This window comes from Oreochromis aureus, linkage group 1 (genome assembly GCF_013358895.1).
Source record: "Oreochromis aureus strain Israel breed Guangdong linkage group 1, ZZ_aureus, whole genome shotgun sequence".
Lineage (NCBI taxonomy): Eukaryota > Metazoa > Chordata > Actinopteri > Cichliformes > Cichlidae > Oreochromis > Oreochromis aureus.
This window is the reverse complement of record NC_052942.1, coordinates 33,492,963-33,517,350: the sequence shown is the minus strand read 5'-3', so window position 1 is coordinate 33,517,350 and position 24,388 is coordinate 33,492,963. Positions and strand designations below refer to the sequence as shown.

General features: G+C 40.4%; 1 protein-coding gene across 4 annotated transcripts in view; it reads right to left on the bottom strand.

Moving 5' to 3' along the window:
• Window positions 1-24,388, bottom strand: part of garre1 (granule associated Rac and RHOG effector 1) — a 40,936-nt gene that overhangs the window by 2,578 nt on the left and 13,970 nt on the right. For 2 of the 4 annotated variants that reach the window (XM_039612824.1, XM_031746618.2), the window contains exons 2-13: window positions 22,610-24,047; window positions 14,190-14,402; window positions 13,450-13,590; window positions 13,080-13,175; window positions 12,558-12,719; window positions 12,159-12,317; window positions 8,324-8,421; window positions 5,398-5,523; window positions 4,193-5,313; window positions 3,037-3,202; window positions 571-708; window positions 337-412 (exon numbers count right to left, since the gene is read on the bottom strand). In XM_039612824.1, the coding sequence (XP_039468758.1) occupies window positions 337-412; window positions 571-708; window positions 3,037-3,202; window positions 4,193-5,313; window positions 5,398-5,523; window positions 8,324-8,421; window positions 12,159-12,317; window positions 12,558-12,719; window positions 13,080-13,175; window positions 13,450-13,590; window positions 14,190-14,402; window positions 22,610-23,113 (3,000 nt within the window). In that variant the 5' untranslated portion in view covers window positions 23,114-24,047. The remainder of the gene's footprint in view (window positions 1-336; window positions 413-570; window positions 709-3,036; window positions 3,203-4,192; window positions 5,314-5,397; window positions 5,524-8,323; window positions 8,422-12,158; window positions 12,318-12,557; window positions 12,720-13,079; window positions 13,176-13,449; window positions 13,591-14,189; window positions 14,403-22,609; window positions 24,048-24,388) is intronic. The other 2 variants (XM_031746619.2, XM_039612834.1) reach the window with 2 other exon arrangements.

Genomic DNA, 24,388 nt, shown 5'->3' with positions numbered 1-24,388 from the left:
CGCTTCATAATAGGACTTCCCTAACCAATCCATGGCTACATCCACTGTGTGTTACCGTTAATGACCTGCCTGGTTATACAGATGTTACACTGACTCATTGCACAATCCTGTGGTGCAAACAGGTATTGCATAAAAGTATGATCTGGGCCTAGTTCAGCTGATACCTAGACATTTAGGACTAAGTCATAGCAGCTGTTTGTTCACATTCGGTTGACACATTTATTATTTTGGGGGAGGTTCCTAAACCATTCTTAAACACAGGAATCCATAATTAGTCCAGCGTAAATTTAAAATGAAGTGTGACATTTCACTGGCACAGAGGGGTTCTAACTTTACCTGGCTATCGTCGCCGATGTGATGGAGAGGTGGTGAAGGCAGAGTGCACACCTCAGGCTCACCACAACTGTGTTTCCTGAGGACAGAGAAATCTACACTGAACATACTCACAAAGAGTATCTGATGAATGCTAAACTGCAGCAGATATTTGTACTTAGATAAACATGATGACCAAACCAGGAAGACAGAACAAGATAAAGACATTCAACACAAGTGGATGACTTTCAGACTTACCGCCTTTGTTTAACTGCAGCTACCAGGTCTGGCCCAGAAAACATGGAGAACAGACTGTCACCATTGGCTGAAGATGTCTCGTCACTAGAGCTGGCCGAGTCCCCCTGATTGGCTGACCAGCCACTGTTTACAGCATCACTGTGGGCACAACCAGAGAAGGTGTTAGCAATTTCTCTATTAGCTACTAAAAATTGTGTGTAACAAAACCAATGAAATTAGACAACTTAAACATATGAATTTAAAGCTCAGTATCTCTCGGCCTTTATTCAAAGCAAAAGCTGCATGAAAGTGACATCCTTTTGATACATTTTTGCATAGGGTTTAAAAGTGAGATTGCATAACTGCCATGATGGCTTGTTTACTTCTATCTGCTTCCACAGATTAATCCGGGAGCAGGATATTGTGTCACATGTGGGTGGAATTAAACAAGAGCACCCAGGATAAACATGCTAAATGCTTCACTTATTGCTGATGTTGGACAAATTAATAACATAATCAAAACATCACATGACACAGTTTGACAGTTTAAAACTTTGCCAGTGCCCACGACAATGAAAGCTTTCACATTACAAAACAAATGTACCATATGTAAAACCCATCAGTAAGCTGGTTCTCAAACTACTAAAAGTCAGACATCCCTTCAAACAGCAAAGCACTGACCAGGACCAAGAAATAAAAACCAATCTGCACTTGTTACATTTGAGAATCAGCAGGATGCTGCATACTGCTGTCATTTACAGCTTTTGGCTTTGAAATGTGAAGTTGCTGATACATGCATGCTTTCTAATGGCCACTAGAGGGTGACCTTTGTTGGTTGCAAAAAGACTTCCAGTCTCATAAAAATCTATGGGGCAAACAGCCCTCTGCCCTGACCTCTGTAAACACTTTACTGTTGACTTCACGGGCTCTTGGCTCTGGAAGCAAAGTCCATTTATTAAATACAGTCTGTGGTTAAGAGTATATGATTTTATCAAGGCTACATCATAGAAGAGAGCAATATTGTACTGCATTTTACTTTATTTTGTATAGTGTATTTGTCTTTTTTTTCCTAAATGACTTTGTGGATGCTGTTTACAGAATTTAAATTAATTGAACAAAAAAAACACCTTTAAAAGTCCTCAAAAACACCTTTGTGGTAGTTGCCTCACAGGAGCACTGCCATAATGACACACACACAGACACAGACTCTCAAAGTGAAAACAATGTCAGGAATGCAACCATAGCTGGCCAACCAAAGGAATGATATCAGTAGAAACAAATGTTTGAGCTAAAAGATGATAACAGCTCCTCAGGCAGATTTATCCAGAGCTTAGGTGTTCCAACAGCAGAACCATGATCTGCTAACCTTAAATTCAGAGACATCAACAGCAAGAAGGTTCTTATCTGCCTCAGGCTGTGCACACAGTGGCAGGGGAGAGCAGCTCTGAGATGCTATCTGAATCCTGGTCACAACAAACCTTAAAGCTAATCACTAAAATCTTATAAATCAATCCCTGTAAGTGCAGTGCTGCTAAAAGACTCCTCCTAAAAACAGCTCACTACCAGTTTGTGTTATAAGAAAAATACTTTGTTTTTATTGAATGTTTGATGTTAAGATTTTTGCCTAAAATAGACCGAGTGTAACAGAATTTTAAGACCAATACTGACATTTGTTGATTGACTGATTATCTTTTGCTTTCTGACATACAAAAAATAAAGAAATTATCTTAACATTTGGTGCGGTTCTTATCACTGGTTTACGTGCATGAATGACCTTAACTATGACAAACTATGCATAGTCAATATTCATACCATGGTTGAAGAGTGTTTCTTTTCTTTAATTTTTCATTTATCAGCCATTATGAATGCTGACAGAGATAGATTGGCACACAGCTAATACTGACATATAACACTGATCGGTCAGATCCCAACTATAAATAAATGACATGCTTGTAATCAGAAAGCTCAATGGTATCAGCTTCTTTCCATTTATCATTTTTTTAAGTATTACATTTCTACAAAGGTTTGTTTGGGTTCAGTTTTAAATAGAAGCATGGAAGGACAAGGATGAAAAACATGCTGACTATGATGACTTTATTACAATTTGTTTATTGATATTTTTGAGTTAAAATGATAACAGAATACCCAAAGTTTTAAAATGTATTTTTTAGTACTGTTGAACCAAAGACCAGCTGTTTTTGAAATAGTAACAGACACATATAAAATGTAATTTATTTGTAGAATTGGTGTTTTTTAACCAATAACATAAAAGCATTTTTAGAATCTCTGTCACATATAAATGAAACAGCATAGGTTGAATAACTAAACCATGCATCATAAAAAGGCCCTTACTCTGATTCTAGTTGAAATAGCGTGGTTGATTGAGGGTCATTATATATTCTTAAACATCCCTATGTGGAACACATGCTAAAATGTCAACTTGTCTGGCAGTGGATGAGTGGTAAAAGCAGATGTATGGGTACCAACCCCTCGCTGAAGTATTCTGGGTGGGACCAGGTCCTGTGCTGCTCATCAGGCATTGGCCAGTTGCTGCGCGTGTTGCTGGGACGGCGGATGTGCTGTACCTGCCGTTTCTGCTGCATGGCCTGACTGACGCCGGCGACGTAACGTGCAAACTCCGGGTCCGAGCCAACTGCGCGTGGAAAGAGAGGATAAACACAACTATGAGTTTGACACCCTCAGCTTTTCTCTTTTGCTCCCTGGAGCTCAATCTGTTCAGCCAGACTGTCTACCATAGCAGAAAAATCACAATAGCCTTAAGTCAACTCTGCACAATGGGCCTCGACGCAATCAAAAGAGTGTGCTGCACTGTAAAAAATATAACTGACACAAGCTAAATTCAGCGCAGATCACCAACTTACAGTTGTAGCCACACTTAGGGGAAAACTTCTCATCCTACCTGACCAATATTGATATCAGGTGTCTTATGTCCCTCTTCAGGTTTTAAAAAGATCTGCTCAATTTAATCGACTTAGAGTGTCTTTTATGCACTGTAGTAATATTTGTCTGGTAGTTGCATCTTTATTTTTGATATCAACTGATGTTTGAAAGCTAATTTTCTTTTATGACACAATTAAGATTTGAATTTAAATTAAAAACTTTTTACAGTCAGCTTGATACACTACCAATATTCTTAATGGTTTCAGCTTGATTGTACTGTAGGGAGACTCAGGCCACCCACACCTCTTTCCTGAACATTTGTCTCCAGCTATAGCTTTCAAAGTGTTAGAGACATTACTAAACTTCTCTGAGGTTTAAAATAATGAAAGTCAGTGCCATCAATGCTGCAGGATTAGCTGAAACTTAACCTAACCAAGTGAAAGAAAACTAAATAAAAGGCTCTTTGGTTTGTTCCCTCATCTCATCACAATAAACATTATTTGTTTATTTAATAAGAACATAGTATGTTAATGGATATCACTACCAAAATGCATAATGCAAGTAACAAAAAAACGGTGAATTTATTCATCCTGACTTTTGTGCTCTCAACTTCTTCATATACTGGATTTGAGTGTCTGCCTTCTTTTTAACTTAAAGAGTTGAGCTGTTCTTATATAAATAAATGTTCACTCTGTTTCATATGGATGTAAACTCAGCGAGGAAACTGTAAGGTAAACATCACCTGCTGGGTCGAAGGGCAATGTGTCCCCCAGGACTCCAAACACTCCCTCACTCTGGTCCCGGTTGGGCCATGTATTGTTACGAGGTCCTTGGGGTTTCTGACCCAGCATCTCTGACATGACACTGTCCATGTAGGTGCTGACCAGGCCCAGACTGTACAGGTCTGAGCTCAAGTCTGGCAGTCCAGATGATGCCCACTGCCCAATGGGACCTAGGGGTGATAGCCCTGCTGGGGGTCCTTGTGGCGGAGGCTGTTGCCCAGAAGTGCCCAGCCACTTGCTTGCCACTCTTTGTTGTGGCAAGACCTGGGGTGGGGTTTGCTGGGGAGGAAGCTGTGGAGGAGGTGCTTGTTGTTGAGTGATGGGCTGCAGGAGGTGCTGGTAGTAGAGGTGCTGGGCCTGTGGGGAGGGCTGCTGAGGTGGTGGAGGAGGGGGTTGCTGCTGCTGCTGGGGCTGTTGTTGCTGTGGGGGAGGCGGCTGTGGATTAGGCTGAGGCTGTTGCTTCTGTACTGGCTGTGAAGGTTGAGGCTGAGGCTGGGGCTGAGGCAGGGTCTGAGCTGGAGGCTGTAGGGCACTGTGAGAGATTGATGAGGTGGCTTGTGAAGGACCACTTGGGGGCTTCAGCTCAGCAGGATTAGCAGAAGCCACAGAGTTCCTCCTCTTGACCAGGGGTGAGGCTTGCTGGGATTTGCCCATGTTGAATCCTGAGAGAAAGTCAATGACATCCTGCATCTCTTGGTCTGTGGGCAGGTTCATCCCCTGGTCCTCAGAAACTGAACCATTGGCCAGCTGGTTTTGTTGAGTGGAGTCAGAGGTACAAGGCAGGCTGCCCATCTGCAGGATGCTCTGTAGCCTCCCATCACTGTGGCCCAGGCCTTTTGCCTTGTCCTCAGAGTTACTGGTTGTTAGCATGCTGCGAGATGGAGTACTAGGAATGGAAAAACTGCCTCCGCTATTTGAGCTGGATGAGACTTTCTTTGTGAACTTGGAAGTCAGCTTTGATATAGTTTTGGGCAGTCCACTAGAAGTCTTGGAGCTGGTACCTGGAGGCAAGTCTGTGGGGCTGCCATAGTCTGGGCTCTCTCTCTGTAGCTGTATCTGAATAGTGGGCAAGGCTTGCTCTCTTTTGTGGACAGGAGAAAAGAAATGTGTGTTAGCCAGTCAAAACATGGAATGAAATAGTTAATCATTAGTAACATTTACTCACTTTCTCTCCTTCCACCTGTTGATGTCAAACACCGCTGTGTAAAGCACATCCACCAGACCAAGTGTCTTCTCTGGGTCCAAGCTTCGCTGGAGTAAGGACATAGTAGCTGGGTCCTCCTTCAAACACCTGAACCCAAAGACACAAATATTCACAACAGGACAGGACATGATCTGTGAGTCCAACAATATGTTTTACACATAAAGGCTCAGGTGAGATGAATATCTGGCATGTGATATTTATAAACAAGAAAAGATCCCACACTTCCTTTTATTCAAATAAAAAACTCAAACTCATCACAAAACTATGTACTGTGACATGACACAGAGGTTTTAAGAAGAAATACTTCCCCTATTCCCTAAAATAATACTTGCTTTGACTAGTTTGACTTGATTTACAACACACATAATATCAGCACTGCATCTAGAGTACATAACTTTTTTTAAAAGTCAGTTAAATAAAAGCCTCTGAGAAATGCTTTCTTCCAGCACCATTATAAAAGTGCTCCGAATCAAAAAACAGTTTGACTTTTCAAACACCACAAATGCCAATGATATGGCTCAGTTTTTAAGTACAGAGCATTTACACAAAAATCTCTTAAATACTACTGAAGTATGAAGGCACTAACCAGCATTTCACTGTTTATTAAATATTGTGTATCAAACACATTCTCAATTCCTTTTGAGCCTTAAGGTTTAAAGTCTGTACAAAACTGTCCAAATCAAGAGCATGTGTTGATTTGTTCCATAATGCCAACTTTCTCTTGCCTTCAACTTTCAACTGTCTCCAACAGTCTAGATTTCTATGTTACTTGTCTGTTTACTAAAGGACTGTACATTCTGCTGTCTGCACAAACCCACATAGAAAAGGTTCAGATACTAATGCATTGATTTATTACCCAAAGCTCAGTCAGGTGTGCTTGAAAATTTACAGCTGATGCTATAAATAATTAAAGCTGAAGTTCTGGAGTGTAAGAGCAGTTTCTTTGTTTTTTTGTCATGTATTTAAACATCAACATTGGCCACAGAATTTGTAAAAGATGAATAAAGCTTCTGAGTCTGAAAAGTGAAGCCAACACATTAATACTTTAAACCTGTATTCTTGCTAATGGCCAGCAGGGGGCAACTCCTCTGGCTGCAAAAAGACTTCCTGTTGTAAAGTTTATAAAAAAAATAAATAAAAAAAACCCCTCCTTTCAGCTCTCTTGGTCTGTGATCTCAGTAAACACTTTTCTGATGACTGTAGACTATGCTCACGTCTGTCCCTTGCGTCATAATAAGATCCAGCCCGTCTCTCATCCTGTCTGGTTCCAGGCATCATAACTTGTCTTCAAAAACTAGTGGCTGGCCTCATCTTTTTTTTTTTTTTTTTTTTTTTTCCCCTCAAATCAGTCTATGGCAGTCTAAAAAAAATCATTTTCCATGGTTAGATGTTCACAAGGTTCCAAGTAGAGCTTTAACATGCAACAAGAAAAAATGGGAGTGAGACAAAACATTTTTTGAGCATGCAATTTATTGAAAACGATGCTCCACCGTTATTGTTGATCACTTCAAAAATTGCAGCATGCTTGATGCAAGCGTTTCCATGAGGTGGGCTGGGAACATTTCTCCAAGTGTTGAAGATGGCTGCACGAAGGGCATCTACTGTCTGGAACTGTTTTCCATTTTTGTAAACTTCCCTTACCATCCATCCCCAAAGGTTCTCAAGAAGTCCCTTGTCCTCTGGGCATTGTGTACTGTAGCGTCGTCTTGTTGAAAAACCCAGTCGTTACCCCACAGATGAGGGCCCTCAGTCATGAAGGATGCTCTCTGCAACATGTGGACATAGCCAGCGGGCATTTGACACCCCTGCACCTCCTGAAGCTCCATTGTTCCATTAAAGGAAAACACCCCAGACCATTATGGCGCCCCCTCCACTGTGGCGCGTAGAAAACATCTCAGATGGGATCTGCTTGTCATGCCAGCAACATTGCAAACCATCAGGACCACCAAGGTTAAATTTTTTCTCATCAGAAAATAAAATTTTCTTCCACCTTTCAATGTCCCATGTTTGGTGCTCTCTTGCAAAGTCCAAATGGTCAGGTCTGTGGCGTTAAAGGAGACGAGGCCTTTGAAGACGTTTTTTGTTTTTCAAGCCCTTCAGCCTCAGATGCCGTCTGATGTTATGGGGCTGCAGTCGGCACCACTAACCGCCTTAATTTGGGTCGAGGATCGTCCAGTGTCTTGACAGACAGCCAATTGGATCCTCTGGCTCAGTGCTGGTGAAATTTCTTTGGGTCTTCCACTTGACTTTTTTGCTCCGTAACCCTCAAGTTCATTTAAGAAATTCCACATGACTGTCTTACTGCACCCCACCTCAGCAGCGATGGCACACTGCGAGAGACCCTGCTTATGCAGTTCAACAACCTGACCACATTCATAAATTGAAAGGTTTTTTGCCTTTGCCATCAGAACGTCATGACAGTGTGACTACCTGACAGAAAATGACAATGAATCCACTTTTTTGTACAGATTTGGCCTTTTAAAGGCATCTGGTCTGAAACTTTTGATCAGCTGTAAAACATTAACTGTTTAAACTGTTTCAGTTTAAGTGTTGTCTTCAATAAAATGCATGCTCAAAAAATGTTTTGTCTCACTCCCGTTTCTTCTTGTTGCATGTTGAAGATCTACTTGGAATCTTGTTAAGATCCAACGATGCAAAATATGATTTTCTGCCATTTTTCAAGTGGTCTTAAACTTTTGATCGCGACTATAGTAAACAGCCCAGGTACCCGTTTTAATTATGATTTCCTGGCAAAAAGGCTGAATAACATGTATACAAACAAAAAATAATGCAAAAATGTATGTATAAATATTACCTATATGCCACGTAAAAAAAAAAAAAACCCCTCATAAAAACTTGTGTGTTGCCTTTCTCACGTTGTACTCACCATGTAGAAGGAACCTGGACCACCACCTTGGATCCCTCCAGAGTGATCTGGGGAGCATAGGCCTCCTTGTTCTCAATCTGAGCAGTATCGACAACCACCTGACAGGACACAGAAACACCCCTTTGTTAGCCATCTTAACCTTTCCTGCCATTTCTTGCCATTATTGTGAATTATCTTCTGAAAAAAGCCTGTGCTGCTAAGTTTTTTTGCCATTTTTTTTTTTTTCCCCACAAAGTTTTTTTCTTTTCAAACTGTTGCACCATTTCCCTCTGTATATCTGTAGCTCTCTTAACTTCGGTATCAGAATATCATTAAAATGGCAGTAAAAACTGACCCAACGTACACTCACGTCTTCCACCCATCTGCAGTGCAGTGGTCCAATGCACTAGGTTACAAAAACTGAAATGCAAGACCGTCCAAAGTGCTACAAATACCGTGGTGGACGCCAGGTAATGTGACGTCAAACTTGGCGAGTATAAAGACACCAACTCTACAAAACCTTGCAGAATACGGTCAGATACAATTAGTTTTACCCAGCTGATTAAAACCCTCCTTTACCACCATGTAACGATATCAGAAATTTTCATTCACAGTTTGTCTCCCCAGAAATATCAGTGAGGACAGATTCTTAGCAAATATTATCTTTGTGCTGATATATTCATATCTGCATTTATAATGGCTTCTAAATTAAAATTAAGGTTAAAATGAAGTTCAAGTAAAGAAGATCTGGGGGAAACACCCTTCAGTCAGTGTCAGTGTTGCATAGTTTGTCCACCAGAGGTCACTCCATAACTTCCCTGTTGGCGCCATTTGAAAAATCAGGCTTAAATGTTTTGATCAACTTCTTCATGCTCCTAAGCGAGCAAATAACTTCTTAAGCAACTTCCCTATTGGTGCCATGTTAGGAACGTCACAAACACAACAATCAGCTGATCTGGGCAGAGTTGGGAAGAAAACAGTAATCCACAAGTTCCTGTGACAAGATTGTTTTTGGCGTAAAAAGATTTCTAAAGTGCACAGTCATATCATCTTAGCAAGGACTCAGAAATAACTAAACATGACAAATGTTTAGTAAATCTACGTATAGTTCAAATGTCTGAGAAAAATAAATATAGTGGCTGATATATTGGAATATAGAACTTTTAAAATCACCAGATATCATCTGTATTGGTCTTGAAAATCCTGTACTGGTCAGGGTCTACATGTCACCAGCTGCTAGCATCTCCTCCTTTCATGCTTTCGTAGCCTGGGTATGCTCAACCCTTAACTGGTGAAACAAGTTTGCCGTTTCCTCCTTTAGTGGGAAGAGTTTTCTTGCCTATTTTGCACTTCTTGCATATTCTTGCTTTTTATTGTGCTTATTTGGAGGTTTGAAGTAGCTCCCTTTTTACCAAGGCTTGCCTAGAGGTTTTGGAGACACGTGACCGCTTACCACGTGACATTAACTTGTTGGCCATTTTTGTACGTGCAAGTGAAAAACCTACTAAACATTATGTAGAGGAGACAAACTCTGGCAACTATGAGTAAAAAACACAAGTGTATATACTCTGTCAGATGAAGTAAAACACTTTTATGACAACCCAAAAAGTTGATTCTGTTCATCTGGACGTAGCATTTTCAGTGGGAGAAATGTTTTGTTACACATCCAAGTGACGTCTTCAGTTTCAGCTGAAGGCAGGTTTCTTTGACTTCATAAACAGTACATTTGCACAATGACTGAAACTAGCACCACTGACGAACAATGGGCTGCGAGGTCATTTTCTTGATCATTAATATGCATTTGTCATGACCATTATCAAAACCCTTAGTTATCCCTTATGTGTCAGGATTATTGGACAGCTGGAATGCATTTTCTCCAAATGCCGTGTCTCTGTGGGTTTCAAACCCCCAAAACGGCCAACTTGAGGTTAGTATCTTGCCCAAATATCCTTGGACAAGATAATAAGCTCAAGTTGTATTCTTGTATCTTGGCAAGAACCAGGTTTCTCTACGACGCATCCATCGGCGTGTGAATATTAGATAGAAAGCACTTAAGCATAGAAAAAAAGCACTTGGGTGAATGAGCACCTGTGTTGTATAAAGCACACTGAGTGCTCAGGTAGAGTAGAAAGCATTTTTTAAAACAGTAGATTTACCATTTACATCTGGCACTTGCCGTCAGACATGCCTGGGCTTGTCGTGTTCTGCCCACTCAGGAAATAAACACATAATGCTGCTACATGACACTTTTATATCATGTAAAAATGTATACCTGTATTATCAGAGATAGTATGATGTGTCACAGTTTAGAAATCAAAAAAGTTACTCTATACTTTAAATATACAGCAACACACACTGACAGTCTTAAAAACCAACCAGACATGACTTATGCTCAAAAAAATGTCAGTCTAATTTAAGACTTTTTTCCAGGCACAGTATGTTGTGGAAAAATAGTTAGAAGTCAAAGGCTAGTTACTGGTACGTCTCATTAATTTCCTACTTAGCAGCGAGAGTTCAAGGTGAGAAAGGTGAATGACTATAATCAACAAGTCACAACACACAGGTAAGCCTTCCTGTCTGCTAGGAGTCAAATATATTTGCAAGTTCTTTGAAAGTGGCCTTGGCTCCTTGAGACCTGAGTAGCTGGGTCATAAAGAGGGAGTGAAGGTGGGAGGAGTCCATTTCCTGTATTGCAGGAAATTACCCTATTGTTATTAAAAAGGCAGGTGCATCCTTAAAAAAGGGGGGGCGGGGGGGGCAAACTATGTGAGAACCACACACAGATGCAGTCAGTTAGTCAGATATGTTGAAACGCACACACAGACACACACAGAGAAGTAATGCAGCAGAACAGACAAGATCGTGTTGTTTTAGTGCACTCTGACAGCCATAAAAAACACAGTGAGCAACATTGCCAGGAACACAAGAGAAATGATGCTTCTCACTGTAACTGTCACATGAGTGTAAAGAAAACAGGGAGGAGAAACATTTCTGTGGGAGCCATGTTTGGTGCATTGCATGACAATGAGCATGTGAGTAAATGTGTGGAGAAGATACAATGTGTGCGAGTGTGGGTGTCCATGCTTACTTGCCGCAAGATCTATTTTGGGTTTGGTGGAAATAGGCTCAGATAAGGAGCTAATGCAAAGCGCTCGTTCATCATATAGGGATTGTTTTACAGTTAGCACGGGGCTGGACGGGAACAAGCTCTCAGTTTTGACACACAAAGCAGGGCAGACCACACAGAGGAAATAAACACTGAAGCATAAACACACTGGTGTTACTCTGAGGAAAGACTTGCTGATGGCCCTCCCCACGACTCTCCTTTTCAACAGGAGGGTGGGGGAGTTTTGTTTGAATTTCGTCAGACCCGTCCAGACGAGCCTATCCTTCACCCAGATGCTGAAGGAATGCTTTTTCCCTTTTGTCTGTCACTGGTGTTTGTTTACACCTCCTGGCTGCCTCAAAGCAAGCAGACAGATCTGCTCATCTTCAGTACAAGTCGGACAAACAATGGGATGCAAGTAGCCAAACCACCAGATACTCAGATGGAGGATTCAGTGGCAGTGAAGCGTCAGTGAAGAGGCCTGTTCACACAGGTATTCCACCTACTATCCACTGTTCTGAGGTACCAACTACACAGTGGATGTTAACAAGACCAGTCATCATTTGGCATAGACACATAAAATAACTTAAATAAATGACATTTCTGGTGACTTTCTTAAGCATTTAGGAAAACTGAGAAAAATCTAGAGGAATATTTATAATAATAAAAGTCACTTTATTTTTTTTCCATTGATTTTGAAATTCTTACAAACACTACTGAATGGTGCCCTGACCTAACATCTATACTCACCAGACCAGCCTGGGCAAACAGTAGCTGGACAGCTGTCTTGCAAGCTCCTCTCCAACTGGATGGGCAGACCTGGTTTAGGACCTCAGTGACAGGAGAGTCATCCCTGGGTGTCACTCCGTTCTGCCCAAGGGCCTCCTTAATGAGCTGCAGCATCGTGTGCTAAAGAAACAAAACATGGGGGTCCATTACCAAAGCAGCCTATCACAAATATTTGCTGATGTCACAATATAGATACCTGTATTAAAAAAAACAACAACAACTTGAGACTTCAGGAGCCTGCATATCTGCAAAGGTTATCACTCAAAACACTGAAAAATGTTTTGATGATGAACTAGTAGAATTTGAGTGTTTTCGAGAAACAAGGAAACCAACAGAATGTAGAGGAGATGAGGATCATACCGTTTTCAACTTGAGGTTTTCAGCTGCTGACTCATTGAAGGACACTCCTTTGAGAAAATGTGAGCCAATTTGCACGGGGATGGTGGGCAGCTCGCACTGAATGGGCTGCGAGGTGGTCTGCATCCTGCCCGCCTGCTGAGCCTCTGCCTCACTGCAACAACCCTGTACAACACACGCAAGGATGTAAACACACAACAGCTAAAACACTCATTACAGCCAAAAAAAAAAAAAAAAAGCGACACATTAACGAGATATGTTCCAAATATTCTTTAATCAACTCCTGTGTCAACACTAAAATGATACAAGTACCATAAAAACAAACTTTATGCTATTGGAAAATTAACAGGCATTAAATCATTGCAAGTATTAGGAACAGTGGACAGCCACCAACTCCAGTCCACAGTGACGGGAGAATTAACTGAACACGCTAAAATAGCAGAAGGGAAGGGAACACACACACAAGCATGGGGAGAGCATGCCACCTTGACATGGAAAGGTTACAATTTGTGATAGTAAACACACCTGTAAGGCTGCCTCCACAGCTTTGGGGTTGAGATGAAAGCCTGCCTTCAGAGCATACTCACTATGACCGAGGCTCTCTAATGCTGCTTTATAAGCCTGGATAGGGAAGGAAAAAATGATCAGTTACTTTAATATGTTACAGTTTTTATTTCTCCTCTCTTGGCACTGCAGGTTTTTTTTAAGTAATTATATTATAGTTTTATAATATAAGACTTAATCTAGTTCCATTGTATTATTCCATTAAAATGAAAAGAAAACCTCAAAGACCAAAGTCCATTTGATTCTTAAAACATACCTCAGTATATGTCTAACTCTGCACTGGAATAACAGCAACTCATTTCCTAGCCTGATCTATTCACTCATACTGTACCTGTAAAGCACTGTCAATCTTCATGTTGAGCTCCTTTAGCTGGTGCTCAGGGATGGTTGTGTTGTTGGAGCAAAAGAGCTGCTGAACCTGGATGCCTGCCAGGCAGCCGTCCCGGCCCCTCTCTCTCAGCCTCGCTGTGGCCTGAGGGCACAACAGCATACAAAAGAGCTCTGGGTCAAATTTACAGCAGGAACACCAATGAAATGTGCACTGCAACAAAATCTCACCACAAGCAAGAAGTACTTGAGAATAAATGTATAATGCTAATATAACACTGATACTGATAGGGTTTTTGCAACATTGAAAGAAAACTATCTTGTGTAGCTTCTGAAATATGAGCCCTCTGGTGTCTCCCTCTATCCAGGCTGATTCCCTCCAGGGCTAACACCCTGCATGCCCGAGTTTAACAAATCAATCAACCCACTATTCTCTTCTCTGCTTCACTGTATACAACAAATCTTGAAAAGGTCCTTGGAGACTGATAAGCCTGGAGATTAGTTGGGTCCTCTTACAAAACAGCTTCTCGTACATAGAGATAGGCTTTAAAGAACATAGCAATGCAAGTTTACAGACAAGCTACAGCCTAGAAAAGAGGAAATAGGAAATTTGGACTGGAAATCATAAATTGTTGGCATTTCTCAGGAATGTGTAGCAAGCTGTTTTTTTTTCACCTCACACAGACAAACCACACATTTCCAAGGCTTAGGATCTGGAAAAGTCCTGGGGCTGTGGCTGCATACCTCAGCTGCACCTTTCCATGAGCGGGAAGCTTCTTCCAGCTCTGTGAGGGGCCCAAGGTCAGAGCTTTGGGAGCGGGCATTGGCACAGCGCTCTTGGGCCTGGGCAAGAGCCTCGGCCAGGCAAGACTGAGCCACGGGCTGAACTTTCTGAAGAGCCTGTGATAGAAACTGGAAATGGACCTGCATCACCGTGAGGAAGCACCGACCTAGTACCTAGAAAAAGAACACAGAGATTACAGTTACAACATACCTTAACTCTAAGAGCACTCATCATTATTTGAATGTAGCTCAGTCAAGATGTTTGAGAAACCAAACAATATGGATGCCCTCAGCATAGAGGTGGAATCCTGTATGTCCACATGCCTCTGGGCTTCGTTATGGTTGATTAAAACAAAACTGCTTGCTGCTTTGTTTGCACCTTTCTAATGAAGCATTTGTCAAGTAATGACTGGTTGCTTTACCAACAAGTTATTTCTCCATCTAATATTTTTTTTTGTATTTGCCTGCCTGTTCAACCATAAAGTTCCAGGAACTAAGAAGTGTGTCAACTATTTTTTATTTTTATTTTTTTAAATACACAAATCATCATGCTTGACAGGTAAACCTCAAAAGCTGTGATATATGCTTGTTTCGGTAAATTTGGTACAGGATGTTGCGCAGGCATGATGTGTTTTGGCTCGAGTTGCAGCATATTAAGATAAATGCTTTGAAAAACATGCTAGCAACAACCATTAAACTGTTTATACACACATACACACACACAGCAAATGAATACCAGGCAGATTAAAGTCTGGCTACTGCTTTCAATGATCGTATGCCCTATTAATCTCAAACTTATCCAACAAATAAACTTGAGTTCTCTTTCAGAAACACTTTGCTGCCTTATTTCCCAATTGCTTTCTACACAAACTTAAAAACTGTAATGTGAAAGATGGCAAGACCAAATCTCTATAACCAATACATCAACTTTCAAAACACAACATTTTACCAGATTTTAGCAAACCTAAACTTTGCGATAAAGTAAACTTTTTTGATAGATAAATAGATAATTTCATAAGAACTTTATAGCGAGGAGAGAAAAATCCACTATTCCACAAATGTGGGAAAAGCATGTGCAAAGTTGACAATAATAACTGACATCATTCCACTACAGAGTATGTCCAAGCAAGTGCTTGCTGAGTTCAGACAAGCTGTTTGTTGTTCAGTTTGCAAAATAAGAGAAATAGGACACCGTGGGTTCGCTACGGTCACAGGGTTTTCTTTTTCAGATACCTGCTGAAAATATCTCAAGGGATAGGCTGAGTTCTGAAGTAAGAAATATGCAGTTGCTTTATGATGGCAGACAGGAACAACAACAACGAAGCCACCTTCATTCTTTAACACAATTCACGGACACCAAAACTAAGATGCACAAATGACTGGAGGCACAAAACCGCCATGACTTTGGAGTTTCATTGGTTTTGTAACAACTACAAAATAGGACACGTTGACAAATAAATTATCGTCTTTGACATGCTCATGACTTTGGAATTTGCTGCCTCATTCAGTGTTTTGCTTTACCATCTAGTGAATTTTAATGGTTGATGGGCCATCGTATCTTGTGATGCTGACAAAAAAAAAAAATGTATCAAACTAACTTAGTCTTAGGACACTTGAGCAGATTCCATTTAAATATCAAATGATTCTAAAGTGAAACTTTAGAGTAATTAAATATAAAATTCAAATGAAATTGATTTTGTTTAAGTTCACGATAATTACAGCGGGAACTCAATGTAGTTCTCGCTGTTATGTGTGAGTACACATTTCATTAACAAGCTTCCAGTCTATTTTTCCATTTTTTCATATGAAGTATTTTTGAAGGCACACTCAATCCTCCATACGATAGCAGTGCTGGACAAATTCAAACTGTGGTATTCCAAGCAGGGCTCATGTTTAACATGCTGGACCTCACAGAAACTGAACAAATTTATATGAGCTTTTCTGACCAGAAATATCCTCTGAATATTCAGGCTTCTTTTCGTGTTCTTTTGCAAAGTTTAATTGTGGTTTGTGCAAAAGAGAAAACCTACGAAGAGGCTGTTAAGCAGTGTCTTTTGCAGAGTCTGAGCTGGCACAAACTCTGATTTCCACTGATGAACTGTTTACTGAGGCGAAAACACACTGAAACATGTGCTTTTATATTTAGACTGAAGAATCATTGCACCTTACACCACGAGGCTCTGATTAGTACCAGTTTGAATCTTTCTATACCTCCCAATTACTGACGCAACTCAGTTTCAACTTATTTTAATTGGTCTGTATCTTCCTGGGTCATTTTCTATATTAAAAATTAAAAAAAATAAAAATAAAAATCTGACCGCAAGACTTTTCAGTTCTTCGGGCACTGACTGTATTCCGGGAATCTCATTTAAAATTATAGATGTCAACATGTTTTCTGAGTCAGTGTGCGCATTGGATAAATAAAGTTCTACCACAGCAAGTCTGAGGTAGAACTATAAAATGAGTTTTCTCATAACAAACATAACAAGTTAGAGAACCTACCTTTCCCAACAATTTTTGCTGGTGTTGCAAAGTGAGAAGTCAGAGGAAAAAATAGAATGAGTTAAATTAGATTAAATTAGAATGTCTGGGGGACTTAAATATTTATAGAAAATTCCAAAGCAATCTACTGAAAATCTGTTGGATATTTAACTGAGAAACCTTTATGGTAGTACTGGGAAAACCATTACTGGATCACTGAAATGAGCAACATTTATCCTTTGAGACCAATAAAAATTGTACAAAAGTCGACAGTAAACTCCAACTTACCAGCAACAGGTGGAGAAGCCAACACTTCAGTCTCTACAGTCCTTAAAAAGAAATCTATAAATGCAAGTTCATGCCAAAACTGTTAGGTCCACTAAACTATGTAGGATAATATGATGCCTATCCCCCTGCCACCTTCAGTCGGAGAGCTGATAAATACCGGCTCATTTCCAGGGTACACTACATGAGAAACACCTGTTGTTGCTGTTGACATGAAGCAACTAATCAGAGGTCAATTATTCAATGGAGATTTAGTATGTTTGCCAAACAGAAAAATAACATAACAAAAAACACACGCAGCCTGATAATGAGGGCTGAGGTACATATCACCAGCATACCTTAATGAAGATAACAAAATGAGCACATGCTGACAACAAAATCAAAAACTACTCTCCTACAAAGGCTGCTATAATCAAGCAAAGAAAAAAAACGAGGACATGGCTAAAGCACAAGATAATGGATAACACATGTGATTGGCTGTGCAGTATCCCACACAGTCATGGAAAATATGAGAAATAGTGAGTGCAGCAGAGCCAAGCTGATGCTGGCCTCCCTCAGAACCAAACAAGGCGAATCATGAATCAATCATCAACATTTATACTTCTATTTTCTGAGAACACCTGCACAATCACCACACCAGATCTGGGAGAGCAGAGTTCCTGAAGTCCAGACCTTTTCTGGGTAAAAGGAGAGTGAAGCTATTATAACAACCAGATGCTTACATAGTGGGGTTGCACTGCTGTCTGATCTACAAACGAAAACAAGCAGCCTACCTCTGTTCATTAATGTCACTGGTCATGCTTTATTTATTTTTTGCTTTCTCCCTGGCTTTTCACTTCTTTTTCTGTATCTTCACCCTTACACAATCATTCCTAAGAAACAGGAAGGTCACAATTATCCTGACCCCTACATTTCTCAGAAGTGGCCTATTACATATTCTAGTATTTCAAAAACTTAAAACAGCTGTTCTGTGGGACTCTAAAGTCATGTGGATGGAACTTCATCAGCTAAATAAGCAGAACAAAATAATCCAATATAATCTCATAGTTTGGTTAAAATGGGGTTCATCTTTAAATGGCACAACAATCAGGCTAAGAGAGATATATAAAGTATCATGCCGAGTACATATAGACCATTTTATTTTTTCTTGAGGTCTAATGCTGGGTTCAGAGTAAATATTAGCAGATCTGATGCAATCAGGATGATGTCAGGTGTGAAAATGAAGAGGTGAAAATGGCCATTATGATCTGACAGAAAAAAAATACTTCATTTCCAATGCTTTCTCTTAGATTGTCAGATTTGAGCAGAGCAGTCTCTGTTGTGTAAAATGAAAATTATATTGCAGATGAAGCTTGGTGTAACTGTTACATGGAGCGCCAGCCTCTATCATACACACTTCTTTGGTTGCTATTGTTTGTTTACACTCTTTATAAATTACTACTGCGCCTTTTCTGAAGACAACATACATGTTGTCAAAAACGGCAAGAATAATTGAATAAAACATGAACTTTGCCATTTCTCTCAGTTGTGAAAAAGCCAAGATTTAATAACTTTATTGACTGCCCAATCTGACATACTGACCATAATAACAATGGATTTTAACTTGGGTGGACTGCCCAAGAATATTTGATAAGTCAGTTTAACATTTCTGAATGTTTATCTTTTAAATTCATCTGAGAAAGACACCATCCACAACTGATACCACTTTTATTTTGAAAAGTTTGAAATGCTACCAAGCTGGCCGTCTTGGTGTTCTCTTAAACTGAAGGTGGTGACAGTGGACCTTGCTCTGCTTTGGAGACCTGCTATGACCTGGAGGCCACTCTAACCAGAGCCTGCAGCAGAGGTAGCAGATTGCAATGCTCCATCATTTATTTGTCAAAATCTAATATTTGTAGAGACCTTATAAATCATATAGTTTGCTTTTTTTTTTAAGTTAGCTCTTTGATGTTTTAAATCCTGTATTGTTTACATCTGTGTCTGCCGGCTTATACTTTTCGTCACACCTTACCAGTGTTAGAACAGTCTGCTTGTTCTAATACAAACAGAAAGAGGACCCACCCTTGGTCAAAAACTCCATGGGGTTATTTTAAACCTTTAATCTGTTTTGGTTTGAACTGGAAACAGAAGGACGCCCAGAAATGTTGTTACACCAACATATGAGCAGCAGGATATGCCATATTTCATTACAAACCAACTGTTGCACATCTGTTTAGGCTGACTGTAGACCTATTTTAAAAAAGAAAAATTAAAATCTCACTCATGAAAGACTGTATGGTGCATGTTGTCCACCTCCCTAGTTTTAACCGTGTTGAAAGGTTTATCCTCAGCGTGTTTTTAACAGTTGAAGACCAAGGTGGTGTTTTTCCAGTGTTTCCATTGTGCACTGAGTTGAGAGTGCTTATTCAGTCGTCTGACTTAAACAACCATGAAGGTCTTTCTGATTGCGGGGACTTCACCATCTGCCTCTGGTCTTTGCGCTGCGGTTTAAACTTACAAGCTCGGCAAACAGCCTCCAAACAAACCGTGACAATTTCGTGCATATTTGGCAGCAGAGTCACTTTGACTGCTCAGAAAGCTCTGCTCTAGTTTGGAAAAAGAAGGTTTGTTTTGTAGACCAGGTCTACAAAACAAACCAGGGGGTGAAAAAAGGCCTGGGGGCAAAAAAAGAAAGAAATAGGAGAAGAAGATGTGAGCAAGGGAAAGAAGGAGGGGGGGGGCATTCACATACCACAACTCTCCAAACCCAGAAATGCATTTGGTTCTTTTTGAAGACCTCATAATAAATCCAGCTGCCAAAAAGCATTCCTCGATTCATGCAGACAAAGGAAAATCCCCTCAACAGTCACAAACACAACACATTGTACGAGACAGACTGAATTAGCTGCAATTACCATGAGCTGGGTCTAAACAAGTCTAATCTGAGTATAGCGAATTCTTTTCTACCAAAGCACACCATGGCCGATAGTAGTAGAGATATTTTGTTAAAAACAATGCACAACCGAAACAAAAACATGAGCCACAGATGACTCATCACAAACCCGTGCACGTATGGTGTACACTTTAATCTGACAACTCTGTACTTTTCTAAATACTGTCCTAAAATTAAAAAATATTTTTCTTTAAGGCATTAACCGCCGAACAGTCTTACTGGATTACTTAACTCAAATATTTTTGTTCACATGGGACATTATACTTCATTTTACAACCATAACATTATTGTGGAGAGTGTTTTCTCTGAGATCAATGTATTGGAAAAAAGGCCATTGTAAAGTAAAATATTAGTACGTTTCTTTCAGTGTTTTAACAAATGTACCTTTATGCCTGAGGCTAGACAGCACATGTGAGTGCCAAGCTGTGCGGTCTAAACTTTCACAGACTTGGGCTTCCTCTAATATTCATCTGTGCATATCCAAGACCACAGAGAGTCAGATTTACCGACTGTGGTGCAGAAGTGTTTCCTGTTTTGGGCTCAGCCACATCCACTGAGGTTCTGCAGGCCCTCCGGTGTCTTGGCCGCTGCAATGTAGCAGCTCTCCTACTACATGATAAAGGATTATCATGTAGCATAGATTGAGTAATATCCCCATAATTTTTGCTTTATAGTGTTGTACTTAACTATACAAAGTCATTTGTGGCACACAGCAATGGTATGGAAATTTGACTAGTCTTGGTCTAAGTTCTGCCAATATTTGTGTGTAGTCTATAAAAATATCTTTACACAAACCACAAAAACCCCAACTAGATGTTTAAACGCTGCTACTCTTGCTATTCAGCAATAGAAATACTGATTACTGAGTAACATTAATTATTCATATTTAATTAATGCACAACACCTAAGATGCTAAAATGTTACACAGCCACCATCAGGAAGCAGCTCCCCTCATTGTGTTAGGGGAAGTTGTAAAAAAAAATAAAATAAAGCAAGATGGATGACAGCCCGACGAGCCAGTGCAAATCTACAGTTCTCTGATCTAGAAAATGAACAGTTGGATGAGGGCTGTGTCGAAAACAAACCGGTGAATAAGCATTGGCGCAATGTGTAACCACATTCTTAATGGGTAGGTGGATGTTCAGCTGCAAATAAAGAAGGCTGTTGGTGTTACCACTGCTAACATTATACACATACTGCAAATTAATTGGACAGCATGTGTGTGCAATGTTACGTATGATGCATGTAACGGAAATGCCACAAATTTCGGTTAAACGCATTCAAACTACAATGTTACAGACGAATGTGATCAGCTGTTTCAAATGGCTCTCGTACAGAGGCAACATTTTTATGGGAAATCTTAAATGTATCCATTCAACTTTTTGCTTTCTCTAACTTTTAGTCTACTACTAAGTATAAGTTTTTTCTCCCATGAAACAATTTTGTGTGTACTTGGGTCTGAATGTCCATCTTGCCACAACGATTTTTTACAGGTTGTTCCACGGGCTCACAACTGTGCATTCAATGCAGGTTAAAGAAGCAGGCATAGCAAACATTAAGAAACATGGGCTTTTTTTCTGCTTGGGTGTGGTGCAGAGATTAAAATTTAGTTACTTGATGCTCACAGCACCCTTGAAGACACTATTATGACAACACAATTACAGCAAAATTGAAAACTGGAATTGCGACGATAAATACCTTATTTTCCATAATCAACTGATGATTATTACCCATTACAAAGGCAAGCACTTGTTTAGTCTTGCCATTTTTTAAATCATTGTGTCCTGAAAGGGACACACATTTAAAGTCTGATGTAATGCAAGTTATTTAACCTGTGTGCAAGAACCTAACTTAAGTTTAGAGTTTGCTGAACAGAGCCTAGATTTAATACAACAGGTTTTTATAAGAACTATAGGATTTGTATGCTGTTATTTTTTGGATTGACAGTTTTATCAGTCTCCAATAGACTTCATATATTTCCTCTTTTGTAGAGTCCTCAACTCTCTTGAGCAGAAACACTGTTTTTATTCAAGATATGACAGATGCAGACCAGGATGCTGTTTGATGAATCTTGCTGTGACAAATCTGTCACACCACTGTGTGTGTATATACATAGCACTGGACTGTTATAGCAAAAAAATAAAAGACAACGTGGGAGACATACAAAAAAAAGACAGCAAGATAATAATGACATTACCAGTGAGTCTACAGACCCTTTACTAAACTTACATAAGGAACACCTCTGCTGCAATATTAACCATTGTGCACTTCAACAAATTTAGTACTGGTGAAAGATGTCGTGGTGACAAAGACTGTTTTTTTCTTCTCACATCCGCAGTGTTTTTCACACCTCACCCTCAGATCTTGACACCAGCTTAACATTGGGAATGAGAATGTTATTTGAGTCAGGAAACTCTGATTCATGAAGCCAGCATTCTAACAGAGACCAGCTAAGCAACTTAGCACCCTCTCCAGAGTGCATAAATATGATAAAGTATGTCATGGCTAACTTTAGTACCCCAGCTTCTGAGCTTATGTCTAAACAAAATTTAGACATTGATGATAAAATTTCTTTGTAGCAGTTTTTTACTGAAGTCAACACAATCTGACAGACCCATTGTCTTTCTAAACTATGTGGACAGAAAGTTCACATAGTAAGATTGCATATGATTTGGAGACTTACCTCAACATCCTGCAGGCTGAAGTCATTCTGGTCTTTAAAGTTGGCGGCTCCAGCGCTCAGCTCCATCAGCATCTTGGCGATCTCAGGCTTTATTGCTGCTGTCAGTCTGCTGGCGGCCTCCATGACGTGTTCCTGCACGTCCTTCAGTTGCATAGCTGCTTTGGAATAGTGAGAGTTCCTGAACACACTGCTGAACAGGTCTGTTAGGAAGGCGCTGGCCCGGCAGAACACGTTGAGAGCATCCAAATATTTTGAGATGCCTTGCTGGATATCGGCAACAGCGGTAGAGGTGCCAGAAGGAGATGGGTGGCAGCTGCCAGACATGCCTACCCCAGTGCCCATGGGTGAAGAGGCAGAGCAAGAGGAGGACAGAGAGGCGCTCAGGGTCCGGCTTAGCTCAGGCATCGGGTACTGCTGGTGCTGTTGCACTTTCTGCTTGGACCCGCCGAGCAAAAAGCGACGCTTGTAGTCCATTTTACTTTCCTGCGCACTACAACAATACATAGGTGGTGCAACAGCACCGGAAGCTCCTGTTTGTAGTTTCTTTTTCCTCACAAAGTGCTCTTGTCCTTTTTAGAAAAAAAAACACCAAATTCAATGGCCCTGAAACTGTTCAAGTTAGGTATAAAGACAGCTCAAGGATTGTACCTGCCAGAGGTTCATCTCAGTATGCCTTGTAGAGAGGCAACTTAGAAGTGGGTGAGGCCGAAGGGTGATCAAAAACCGACAGGCTGAGTAAAATACTCACATGCAGCCCTGCTGCAAAATCATCATGCCCAGCATAAAAAACAGCAAAGACACAGCTCCAGATACTCTGCTTTCAGCTTCAAACAAAATGTTCATAATAGAGGAGGAAAGTATTACAGCCAAGTTTTAAAGTGCATTAACTTTCCTTCAGAATGGGGGTGGGGTGGGGAATCCTTCATACAGTATGCAGAGTATATACACAAATATGTATTTACATATATAAACCTATACCAGCTTCAGCCAGTAAAAGTAGAAAATCCTTTTAAAAGCTGAAAGCAATAATGAATCAGAGGAAAATGACACACTGGTCAACAGCACGGAAGGAAAATGGCAATTTAAAAAGAAAACAACACACAAGCAAGTAAATGCTGGAATCAGAGGATGTGGCTTCGTCTTTTCTTTTGCAGTGGCTGGCAGAGGAGCAGTGGGAGGCGAAGGGCAGACAGATCCAGTCCGTCTCAAATCCTCTTCACAAAGCAGGACACGGCAGGCAGTGAGCAAGCGGCCATCTGATAGCTCTGTCTGCCTGTCAGAAGTCTCCAGCAGCTTCCCGGTTTCTCCCCTGTCTGCTGGCTGAGGTAGATATTACTCACCGCGGAAACAAGTGTGCTTCCAGATCTCGCTGTTCTCTGCGGATGCAGATTAGAGCGACAAAAGCACAAATGTATCTGTAAGGCCTCTAGGTCATTTCCTAAGGGAGGAAAGGGCAGAGACACAGAAGAGTGTTAACATAATGTCAAAGAGGAAGGATGAGCTTAATTTCAACTGCTTTACTGTGACAACCTAAAATAAACTGGCTGCCCCACAAAAATCAAAACATGGCTAATTTCAGCTGATTTCTAAAGTTTTAGGATTGGTATATAGAATGGGTTATAGAATGGGTTGTATAAACTTGACAGTTTATACAACTGTCAAGTAATGTGCCTTCAAACAACAACTAATATTCTAGTATGAAACCTTTAATGGATGGTGACAAGGAAAGCAGTAAGAGAAAGCATGTATACTTTACAATACAATATGCAAGCCACAAAA